This window comes from Crocodylus porosus, unplaced genomic scaffold, assembly GCF_001723895.1.
Source record: "Crocodylus porosus isolate Cpor-Errol unplaced genomic scaffold, CroPor_comp1, whole genome shotgun sequence".
Classification (NCBI taxonomy): Eukaryota; Metazoa; Chordata; order Crocodylia; family Crocodylidae; genus Crocodylus; species Crocodylus porosus.
The window spans coordinates 126513595-126525893 of record NW_017728943.1 but is presented as its reverse complement, the minus strand read 5'-3'; the positions used below and the strand labels follow the sequence as shown (position 1 = coordinate 126525893).

At 41.6% G+C, this 12299-nt stretch overlaps 1 protein-coding gene across 1 annotated transcript in view; it reads left to right on the top strand.

The window, feature by feature from the left end:
- Window positions 1-11962: 11962 nt before the first annotated feature.
- Window positions 11963-12299, top strand: part of LOC109320170 (gap junction epsilon-1 protein-like) — a 5872-nt gene continuing 5535 nt past the window's right edge. The window contains exon 1 of the mRNA XM_019550162.1: window positions 11963-12041. Within this exon, the coding sequence (XP_019405707.1) occupies window positions 12003-12041 (39 nt within the window). The 5' untranslated portion in view covers window positions 11963-12002. The remainder of the gene's footprint in view (window positions 12042-12299) is intronic.

Below are 12299 nucleotides of genomic sequence, written 5' to 3'. Positions count from 1 at the left end.
CGTTGCGTCTCACGCCGGCTGGAGAAGCTGTATTGACTGGATCCCCGAGGGATCCTAGCCAAACTGCTGCTCCAGCTCCAGGTCTGAGAAGGCGGGAATGCACCAGCCTCAGTCCAAGGCTGGGAAGGAAAGCTGGAGCTCGGGACGCGGAGGTAACAGGCTCTGCGGAAAGTTGCTGAGTCCTGACTTGCTGTAGCAACTTGTTGGAGCTTCAAATGAAGCCCCTACCTGACCCCCGCCGGCGCAGGCATTTTCATAAGCCGAGCGGTTCTTGTGTCAAGACAAGGAGCTACCCCAGCCCGGTCCAGGAGCTGTCCAGCCTCTAGTGCTGAAATCATACAGGCTCTCCATAGGGACCCGACTCGTTTCAGTCCCGGGTGGATAAATTCTATTGCAACCACATAGTTTTAAAGCGGGGTATAGAAGTGTGGAGGGAGTGAGAGGAGGGACCTATATGCAATCATCTTATCTATTGATGGTTGCTTTCATGAGTGTTGACCCAGGAATTTGGATGTGTTTTGCCTTTAGGGGGTGTGTGTGTGTGTGTGTGTGTGTGTGCGCGCGCGCGCGTATGCGTGTGTGCGTGTATGCGTCTGTGTGTAGTGTCCTATGCTGGGTTTTTGGTTGTAGCTGGTTGGTCTAAGGGCATATGCAGGCAAGGTTCCTTGAGCAGATGTGATATATCTTTTATTAGACCAACTGAGTAGTTGGGGGGGAAAGTTTCTTTGCAAGCTTTTGGGAGCGATCTCCCTTCTTCAGACTTTGGGACTCTCTGCTGGTCGGAGACTCCAAGCTTTAAGTCTCTTCTCAAATTCCTTTGACTAAGGGGAGCAGGAAAATAGGAAAGATTTCTGAGAGGTAGCCTTGCTTTCATATGGAGATAGCAAATTCAAGTACGTTGTAAGTGGTGTTTGTCACTGTGCAATGCAACAACAGAATGGTTTCTTCTACAACTAAGGAAAATTCTTGAGGACTTTTTGTCCAATACTATAGGCTGCATGCAAGTTCTTAGACCCCAGCTGGAGTGTATTATGGGTACCTTTAGCATAAAAAAACCCCATGCATTTGTTTTCCTGAAGGCACCATTCCTTTACAGTATATTTCATGAGCATATATTATGAAGGAACCACACCTGGAAGCAACTGTGGTTTTCTGCATGAAGAGCTTGAACATGGCAAAGAGATAAACACAGAGAAACTGTTTAAGTGGAGTCAGAAACTTAGAAATTTAATATCCTCAGAAAAAGTCACTCGTCTATGAGATCAGGTTTACCCTACTGGTACCATATACCCCAGAAAGCAAATGACCTCGTAAGAGAAAAGTTGGGTTTTTTTAAAAGAAATCTTTATATTCATAATTTTACAAATGAATATCAATTATGTTTTTCAGGAGTCCCACTGCATAACACTGTTTAGGAAATATATATATAATTCTTCTAACCTCTCTTCGAATACACGTTTTATTGCAGAAATGTAGATTAGTGATTCATGCAATGTAGATGGCTGCCAGTAATATTCTACAATAACATCCTACCGAAAGCATCCTGTGCTAATACTCAGAAACATCCGACATGCAAATTGAGTGTTTACCACTAGGCGGCTGCTAGAAAATCTCACAGCTCTTTTGGAAAACGTACACTTACGTGTTTGCACACTTAGGCAAATTAAATGGTAGGTGCTTTGGAAAGCATGGCCTTGCCTTGAGTAGTCCTCAAAATTTCTAGAAGATTACACTTCACTGCATTTATTCTGGTATAATTCATTGTTCACAACTGCTGACAATAGGTTCCCTTTAGAGTTTTCTGCCCCATATTCCAGGCTACAGGGTGTCTACTTATCGATATGTGCATTTAACCCTCGCCAAATCAACTTAGTCGTAACATCAGACATGGTTTCCATAGCTACTTCTTTGAAAAGGACTCACATTTCCAGATAATAAATAAGACTCGAGTTGGGGTGACGGTTTACAAGAATAATTTTATTTCACAATGCTTCGCAATTGGTTGCATGGATAATCATGTGTCACAATGAGAGCGGAGCTTAAGTGGAAGTTAATTTATTGCACAAGAGCATGGGCACATTCGAAAGCTTGAGTTTCCATGCCCCATGCAAATTAAAGGAGATGATATTTATTCTTCCGACTGACGAGGGCATTTTCCAACACATTTAAATGATTTAGAAACATGGGTTTGGGCTCCAAAATCACACAGGCGCTTTTGAGAATCATTTACTAAGAGCCAGGCTTTAATTCATTTCTTTATACTTAAGTTATATTTTCAACACTCAGCGCAGGAATGAATGTACTTTTGGTGTCGTTATCTCTACCCTGCAGCCTGTGCTGCGAACAGGAAGATAGATCTTTTTTCCAATGTCATTCAAAGGATAAATACATAGACTACAAAGAGCAAATAAATTCCTTGGGGGAAGGGGAGGAAAGCAGACATAGAATTCAGGTTCCGATGCTTAAACTGCTTAACAAGCATTTGGCGAATAAGAGAGTTAATCCATGTCTTCTTGATGCTGTTGTTTATGTTGGATCACAGCCTAGAGGCATTCAAGAGAAATGGCTAAAGCGGTGTTGAGAGCAAAAAGCTTGCAACAGGTTTGTAACACCAGCAAGAGAGAAAAAAAAAAACACGGAGGGGTTGAAAAAGAGCCAGCCCATTTTCCATTAGTACAGGAATGCGTATATATGGGGGTGAAAAATCACAGGGCAGTGAATTTGAAGACACTTAATATGCTTTACCGCTCCCCACGGAGGGAAAGGCAAAACCTACCATTCATTAAGCCAACAATCCCTATTACACAACTAAATAATAAATCAGTGTGGGAATGAGGGTCCCATACTGGCTCCACGCATCTCACAAGCGCCATCTAGCGAGAGCTGGTCAACAAAGAGAAGCTTTACTTCCTTCGTATTTGTTTTGTTCAGTGCTTAAGCAACAGGCCCTTGTGCATATCAATAGATTATCCCAGGCTTAGAGCCTACAGGAGATTTGGGTGCTTAAATGCATGATGGCTATTCTTTCACTAAAGATAAATGATGAAAATATTATTTAATCATATTTTCCTGGTATACTTAAATGTTCTTCCACATCATTTGATGAATAACTGTGAAAGATATCCTTTTCTCAGTTGTAAATATGAACACTAATGGTGCACATAGATGCATGTAAAAGCATCTAGAAAAATGGATTTAGAAAGATGGATCTCTTGAGGTAAGAAAAATAATAGAAACCTGTCAGAAAAAGACACAAAGGATTAATAGAAAAGCTAAATGGAATTAAACAATTCTGTATGTTCTGAAAGATATATGATCTATAAAGTCACTTGACACAAAAATGATCAAAGCAATTTCAGTTTAACTATGCTGTGCATTTTCTCAGGAATGAACTGAAGTGTTTAAAAGATGGTGATGCAAATAATATTGCTTGTTTTATATCCCTGTAATCACTTCAATATAGAACTCAGTTCCAAATAATATGCAGCAGAAAAAAAACATTGACTATAAAAGGGATTTTCTGATAGACAAAAAGACACCTGGCTTCTGTATTCTAAATATATTTGGAGCAGAAATGAAGCTGCAAGGTGCCAGCCAAATGAGAAGACCAAACTAGTCAAGCTGTTTCTGTTATATTCAAAGGGGTAAGGACTGTTTGGATAAGAAATGGTAATATTTAAAGATTAATAACTGATTTACAGATAAAAGAGATAATTGTTAAAAATTAATAATCATTTGGTCTAAACACTCTATTGTCAGAGTAATTATTGCAGAGTTCTTGGAAGCATACAGGATTGTTGGAGGTATTTTTGTCTACATTAAAATAGATTATATTCCCAACTCACAAATGTGCCAAGGGATTGTTCAGGATGTGTCCTGGAGTGAGTGGATTATCCTGACTTCATAGATAGTGGACTTGGATTTGGTAAGGAAATTAGAGCTCCATAGAGTAGACAGATAAATTGCTGTATTTTGGACACCAGGATCACAGTTCAGGAGAGGAACGAAAAACCTGGGTGTACTAGTGACCAACGTGATGCAACCATGATGAAGGCAAATGTCATTCAAGATATATCAGGTAATAAGGCATATCTTACCAGTTGTGATAAGGAAGTAGCATTATCACTGTGCAAGGCATCATCTGAAACATCTTATACAGTTTTGTTACTGAGGTTCAAGAAAAAAATAGTTCATATTAAAACAGAGAAAGGGCTCCTAGAGGACTGGGGATCCTGTTATATGAGAACAAGTTCAACAAGCCTGGCCTGTTTGGAGTAGCAGATCACAAAATAAGTTTCTTTATCCTGTTCAGAATGAATCTGCAGGCCTAAATCAGCACAAGTGATGGTGCTGCAATGATGACTTTGCAGGAGGCCTGACTCTACTAGTGAGGATGGTAAATAAGAGCTGACTTTTGCAGGGATACCCAATCAGAGCAGCAGCACCAGAAAAAATAAAGTCGGATTTCATAGGGCCACACTGGGCAGGGGTCCCAGAGCTGAATTCATAGTACCTACCTCTCCAGTGAATAGAAGCAGGTATCACAGAACTGGACCATGCAGCTGCAATATGATTAAACATTTCACTCTGAGCTGAAGAAAATTGGCAGAAAAGAGCTAGCCCTGGAATCAAACCTATAAATCAAGGTACAAATGGGCAGTTTGTGAAGGGACTGAAAGTTCTGGATCTCCATAAGCCAGACAGCTTGTAATTGCAACTATGAAGTTGACCAAACTCCTGATTTAGGTTTGAGAATCATGGAAAAGTAGGGTGGGAAGGGAACTCAGGAAGTCATCTAGTCCAACCGCTTGCTCAAGGCAGAAACATCACTATCTAAACTGTCCCGTGCAAGACCTTATCTAACCTATTCCTAAAACTAAACAATCAACCCTATTGCACAACTACAAGGCACAAGGGTTTTTTAATGTAAATGTATCTCAAATATGCACATTTCTTTTGGTTGCTTTTCCTTTTTCTTCAAATGAAAAATCATTTTTGTGGCTCCATTTTTCAGAATCCTGTTGGGCACCTACAAAATGGGAAAAAACACCTGCAAACAAACCAGGTTTAGGAGTGAAAGTGGGTTCTGGTCTCTCCTCCAAGGATTGTTTATGCATTTTTGTAGTTTAAGTTAAACAGTCATTGGCCAAAAAATATAGAAGCCTTGAAGGAGAGAGTGGAATCCAAGACTCTGACCTCGAACCTGAGTATCTAAGCACTGCCTAAGCCAGAGATATCCAACCTTTTTGCCTCCTGGTCCCTCTGTGAATCAGACCTACCCAGTGGGCCCAATCCAGCATGTGGGGCAGGTATAGTGGAGCCCAATCTGGCCACATGCATGGGGTGGGGGCAGCCCAACCCTGCTTCAGACATATGTGGGGAGGAAGCATGGCCTGGCCCCAACTCAGCCATGTGGGGGTTGGGAAGGGGACATGTGGGCAGGGGAAGGGGAGTGGTTCAGCCCCAATCTGGCTACATGGGGGTTGGGAATGTGGCAGCAAGGGATGAGATAGTTGGATGCCCTGGCTCCATGAGCCAGATTTGGCCCATGGCCTGGGGGTTGAGCACCTGTGGGCTAAGCTATAGAGCCAGGCTGTCTCTCACAGTTTCTATTTCTGGCCTGATGAGCATTGCATTCCTTTCTTCACCATGGCCCATAGCTCTAGGTGTTTAGGACATCTTCCTGGGAGGTGAAGCTGTGTTTTGTACCAGCACAGCCTGTGGAGAACCTATCATGTTCTGCATAAGTGTCCTAATTTGAAGATATTTATAAGTAAGGCAGGGATAGTGGCACCTTCTTCTGGCTGTGTTTTTAAAAATAAAGCAGCCATGACTGCATTTTGTGAGAATCCCTATGCTGAGTGTTAAGGCATGCTCTGAGAATACTTTCTGTATTAGGCCCTTCATGGGATTTGGCATGACTGACTGCTTCCAAGACCCCCGTGATACTTAGGTGGGAGCTAGATGCTTAGCTACTAAGGGCAGTTCTGGGCTTGCTGGGTTAAGTTGTCTGTACTTAGTGAGTTTAGGTCCCTCCATAGTTAGGCAAATGCTGAGCAAGGGGATCATTCTGTGCCTAAAGCTCAAATATATTCTCCTTTATGTAAACTGAGGCCCTGCTAGTCATTCAAATTAAAGCTGGGTAAAAACCAGCTATAGAGTTATTACACATTTTCAAGCACTAACTGTATAGCTCATTTGTACTTTTTATATCTGGAGAGTCAGTTTTATTGTGTAATTATTTTGCGCCTGTGGCTGGTCCTACTTTGTACGTGTGGCCATGTAACAAGGTGCAGGGTTCAGTGGCAGAGGCCCAGACGCAGAGGACTAAAGGTTAATATTCTGCCTTCCTAGGAGCACTAGGCCAGCAGCCAGGGCTGATAGACTGGCCCTGGAGGAAGTTAAAATCTCCCAAAGAGATGATGTTGGGGACAAGGGAAGCTGAGAAGAAAGGCAACAGTGCAACACTATGGTGAAGTCCTTGTCCTGGATAGGACAGGCAGGGGGTGATTTTGTTGCTATCTTGTTATCCTGTTTAGTTTGAGGTAGGAAGGCTGGCTCCTGGGATGGTATAAAGGAGGTACAATCCACTAAAGACCAGTCTAAGTTTATTTTGTGATTAACCAATGAATTTCATAACATATGTAACATATAGCAGAGGCCTGACTCTTTTTCTGGATTTGGCCTCAAATGAAGATGAACACAGTAGCAGTACCCTAAATCCCTCCTAGGCATAGCAGAAAACCAACAGAAAACTGATGTTTGCTGGAAAACATAAATTCTTATTATGGACCTAATCCAATGCCATTTCAATAAACACAGGTCCTTCCATTAAGATCAGCTAGGTCAGGGCTTTTTAGCAACCTACACAAAATCACTTCTTAAGTTCATTCCAATTGTATTCACAAATGTTCTCACAGTAAAAGCTGAGCAACCCTGGCAAGCTAGGTTTTCATTTCTCTTGCTCTCTCTTTTTCTCATAAAACAAACACATAGTAGTTTTCTTGAGAAAATATTTTGATATTAGAGACAATGCACAACTTGTGAAGTTTGATTGTTTAAGCTATAATAGATAGCTATCATTACAATAATAGATAGTCGATTCTAAGACATGTGCCGTGCAGTATTATTTTGCATTCTGGATCTCTTTATGTAAAATATATTTTCATTGTGGGATCTCTATTTCCATTAAAATTAAATATATTATGGCCTGGTGTAATGACTATTGGGTATTAAGTCTAACGTTAATGTAGGGACAAATAGTCATCATCTGCAAAAAAAGCTATTAAAACCCATTAAAGGATAGATTTCTGTAAAAGGATGGTTTTCATTATATTAAAGGATAGATTTTATGTTACAAAAAGGCATACTTCAGTTTCCCTACTGTGGCTTTTTAAGCATCTCTATCTAAATATATCATTAATACTACAGAAACATATTTCTTGAGGACACTAAAAATGGGTTTTTACTGACAACATATATTCTAAAGGGAGTATATATGAATATAAAAGTATTAATGATATTAAAGGGTAATCTAGCATGTTCAGATAATTCTATAAGGTGGATGTATGAGCATTAAAATTTTGTTATATGCATGAGCATCAAACTCTACCTGCATTTTTGTGCAGAAAACTGATGGTTTTTTATATATTTTAAAAAGATACATAGCTCACTTAAAGTTTAATATTTGATCAGAAAAGTTCAGCATTTTATCCAAAAATACATAAAGCAGTGAGGTATGCTTATTCTTCAGCTCATGCATCTGAATTACATGTGAGTTATTGTTATGCCCAACATGACCATACAACTTAAAATATATATATATATCCCCAAATATTGACACTATTACTACAACTTCACATGCAAATCAACGCAAAAAGTTAAACTTTAGTATACATAGGGCTTAAATAAGGCTAATACTCATCAGATGCCAGTTGGGGGGCAGATTTTTTTCCCAACAGACCACTGAGATTCTTTATAAAGGTGATACCAATTCAGTACCTTGAAAGGTCTTTGAATGACTATTCACAGCACAAAGCATACAGAAAATTGGAGATCTAAATAGCCGTGATCCCTCTATCATGTATGCCTCTTTTTGTTCCATCCCTCATACTCTTTTTGAAGTGAAAATAGGTTTTGGAATAGGTGCAATCCCTCTCCACACATGATTTATCTCATTATTTCTGCAGCTCAGAGAAAAGGGAGTAGTAGTTCTGCTATTCTTAAGATAGTTGAGCAGAAGATTTGTAGCAGGGAATTTGCTATGCTCTTTGATAAAGAAAAACTGTTATCAGAGTTCTCCAACATTTTAGAAGTTCAAGCCCTACCTCACTACAATTTCTGGAAAGAAAAACAAACTGGATAAAAGTAGTTCACTCAGCGAAAGACCCTAGAAGAGGCAGGAAGCTATCAGTCAAGAAGGCCTCAGACAGTGTGGAAGATGATCACATGGGATTTCATGGGTACATTTTACTTTCCTATGAACAAATTCTGAAACCAACATAAAAAAGGCTGGAAAACACAAATCCAGGACATGAAAATTGTTGAGTGCTACCAGCTAGGAGCTACTAATGGAATTAGAGTTACAGGAAAAGGAAGGAGAAGGAAACCTGAAAGTTGAACAGCATGTGCAAGAAAGTGATAAAAGTAACCTATGGGGATAACATATGTAGAGCAGAGTGAAACATAGCATCATGCAAGCCATGCAAACAGAAGAGAGAAACAAGACAGCAGGAATGTATGAGGATGTAAGTAGGATACTACAAAGTAGGAAAGGGATGGAGTGTAACAGGAGAAACAATTATAAACAAAGAAGACAAGCTTCTCTGGGAAAATTAAGTTTCTGCTGGAGAAAGCATGTGGAAAGATCAGGAAATGACACAGCAATGAATTGTAGTGTTTTTTTAGTGACAGGTGGACTATAAAGTTGGCAAAGGTATGGAGTTAGAATTTTTTTCAAGGATGTAAGGAGAATATGGAGTCAAGAGTAAAATGGGATGGGATAACTCAGAAAGGGGATAAGAGCACTGCTATTTTGGGTCACATAGCATCTTGCCCTAAAACTCTCCTTGTCATTTGCTCTTCAAAACTCACTCTGATATATTTGAATATGAAATCTTGTGTTATCACTATATTTACCATTGTGAGCTGGTCAAAACATGTCCTTCATGCATTTAGGTATTATTCAAATAATAAATAGTTATTGTTTCACTGAATATATAATCTTATAATTAAAGCTTTGTAAGGTGTATGATTTCTGCTTTGTTTTTCAGAAGTGCCTCCTACATTTAAATTATCTACTAACAACAGACCATTAAAAACAATAAATGCTTTATTTAAAATTACAGCAATCTATTAGTCGTCTTCATGGAAACAAGTGTCAGGGCTTTGCAAATTTTCACTCTGCTTTAGAAGTCTTTTTTGTAGCCATCCATAATGGTAATAAATACCACCCAAATAAAATTTATATTGAACAAGAGACTTGATGGATCATCTGCTCTGTAACCTAAAAATATTAAGATTCAATCTTGAATCAGAAAAGAAGGGAGCTGCACATTCTTTCCACACATTCATAAACACTGTCAATAGACCTGAGAAATAATAATAATGTTAGTTGCATTTGATCTAAATAATTAAGTCCTAGGAACAAGTCATTGCTATGAAATGGTTGTTCACTGAAGCACACAGAATTGTTGAAAGCTTTATTGTCTATATTAAAGTAGATTATACTCCAGAACTCACAAATGGGCCAAGGAATTGTACAGGATGTGTCCTGGATTTGGATTTGGAATTGTACAGGTTTATCCTGATTTGGATTTGGATTTGGACTTGGACTTGGATTTGGTAGGGAAATTAAGGATCCATAGGCTGGACAGAGGAATGGCTGTGTTTTAGACACGGGGATCTGAGCTCAGGAGAGGGAGGAAAAGCCCGGGAATGAATCTACACATGTCCTTTACTGCTGAATAGACTAATTAGCTCCACAGTAAAGTGTCATCTACATGTGCGCTTATATTCGGGTGCAGTAAATTACTGAACTTTGCGGTAAGATAGTATTGTCAGAGACACTTTACTGTGGAGCTAACACAATACTATCTTATGGCAGAGCAATTAACTGCAATCAAACCCATGTGTGACCATAGGCATATGTTGCCCTGTCAGCCTGGCCAGACTCCTAGCTGTTGCAGAGCCACATGGCTCTGCACTCTCACCACCCTGGTGCCCCAGCCAGACCCTTTGCCACCTGATGCCACCACCCAGAGCCCAGGACTGACCTCCACCATTACCCTCTGCTAGACCAGGCCTGCTCTGCCCAGCTCAAATTGCTGATGTCTCTGGCATATGTGTAGACGCTCTACCCAGGAGCTGTTTACTTCAGCTCAAATGGTTCCAGAGTTGATTGTGTTGCCTTAATTGCATGTGTAGATACACCCTGGGTGTACTAGTCCAACATGGGTGAACTGGGGAAAGGGTGCAACACTTGTACCAAGACATGCTGAACATGTTGCTCAGTCTACAGTGGAAGTAAGAGGTACAAACCTAGGACCCTGCTACATGTTCCAATGGAAGCTGGATAGAAACCAGCAGTAGAGTTGTTCCTCCTTTTGAGGCCCTAAATTTCTAGCTGGTCAGCTCTTTCTTAGCGCTGGGCTAGTCCTACCATGTGATCATAACTTTGCCCGTCCATATGTATTGCGTGATTTGCCAGCCAACTGTGCAACGTGGGCAAGGTGTAGCAGGGGGTCTTGCAGGCTCCACATGCCTGCCCCATTCCGTGGTGGGGCTGGGATTCCTGGATACCAACAGCTGTGGAATCTGGGGACTTCAGCAATCATGGTGGAGGGTGTGGGGTGAAGTCAAGGTTCAAGTTATTTCAAATTACAGATTTTTTTTCCCAACTGATCACTGAGATGCTTTATAAAAGTAATACCAATCCAGTGCCTTGAAAGGTCTTTGAATGGCTATCCACAGTCCAAAGGGCACAAAAAATTGGAAAGCTAAACAGCCATGATCCTTCAGTCATGTCTGTCTCTTTTTGTTCCATCCCTCATACTCTTTTTGCAGTCTGAGTATGTTTTGGAATAGGTGCAACCCCTCTCCACACAATTTATCTCATTAATTTGCCCCTCCTCCCCCATAAGAGACAAGAGTCACCCTGTAGAGGTAGTTTCTCGAGAAGGAAGAGGCAGTTTGCATTTTTTTGGACTATTTACAATTAGAGTACTAATAATTTGGTAGATTTTTTTGTTTGTTGAGTGGAAGAAAAGTATCTTTAATTTATAAAAGTCAAGCTCTCTTTTGCCTGCTTCATTATGGTCCATGACCAATAGATAAAACTCAGTCTTGTATTTCAATGTCAGAAAGAATTAAAATATTCTTGATGGAGACTCAAGAAAACAAAAGATTTTCTAACTCATCCATTTGAATGAACATGATTCGATCCACCGCCTATTGAAAACAGTGTTTTTTTCTTGACTGCTGGAGGCCCTGGATAAACCTATTGCACTAAGAATAACACTCGAAGTAGGAAAGCTACACTTCTTTGAGAAGCGTAACACCTTTTTAAAATAACTTGGCAACTAACATTGAGCATGAGTGGATAAAAAGTTGGCATTAAAGACCCAGGGCCTTACTTTTGAAAATCAAAACCTGGTGCAGGGAGGGCTCCAATTTTATTAGGGAATGGTGCTGGGCAGCCCAATTTTTTATTTTTGCAGACCTCCCCCCCCCCCCCGGCAAAAAGAGTGAACCCTGGGTGAAGTAGCTGCTGCTGACTCAGAGGGACACTCAGGGCAGGGCAGGGGGGAGGCAGGCAGCATGGGTGCTTTTTATGCTTTTTTTTTTATTTTTGGATTGGAGCCACGGGCTCTCTCCCTCCCCCGGGTGCGTTTGTGCATTGGGCGGGGGGAGCGCATCAGCCCCTCTCTTGCAGGATGCTCCAGCCGCACTCCCTGGCCGGGGCCCGGCGGAGCAGCAGCGCGCGGGGACTGAAGCCCAAGTGAATGGGGCGCCCCAACAACCCGGCGCCGGGGATGCGGCTGGTGCGTACCACACCCCTGCTCGGCCCGCGGGGGAAGCCCGGAGTGCCCTCCTCTGGGGCAGGGACGGAGCCCCGCGGGCCCGCTCCGGGGCTGCACCGAGCTCCAGCCAGCACGGGGCACGGGGGCCAGAGCGCCTCCCTCCCGCAGCCCTCCCCTGCCCGCACTGCCCCCTCGCCAAGCCCCTCCAGCCTCCCTCCCCTGCCCGCACTGCCCCTTCGCCAAGCCCCTCCAGCCTCCCTCCCCTGCCCGCACTGCCCC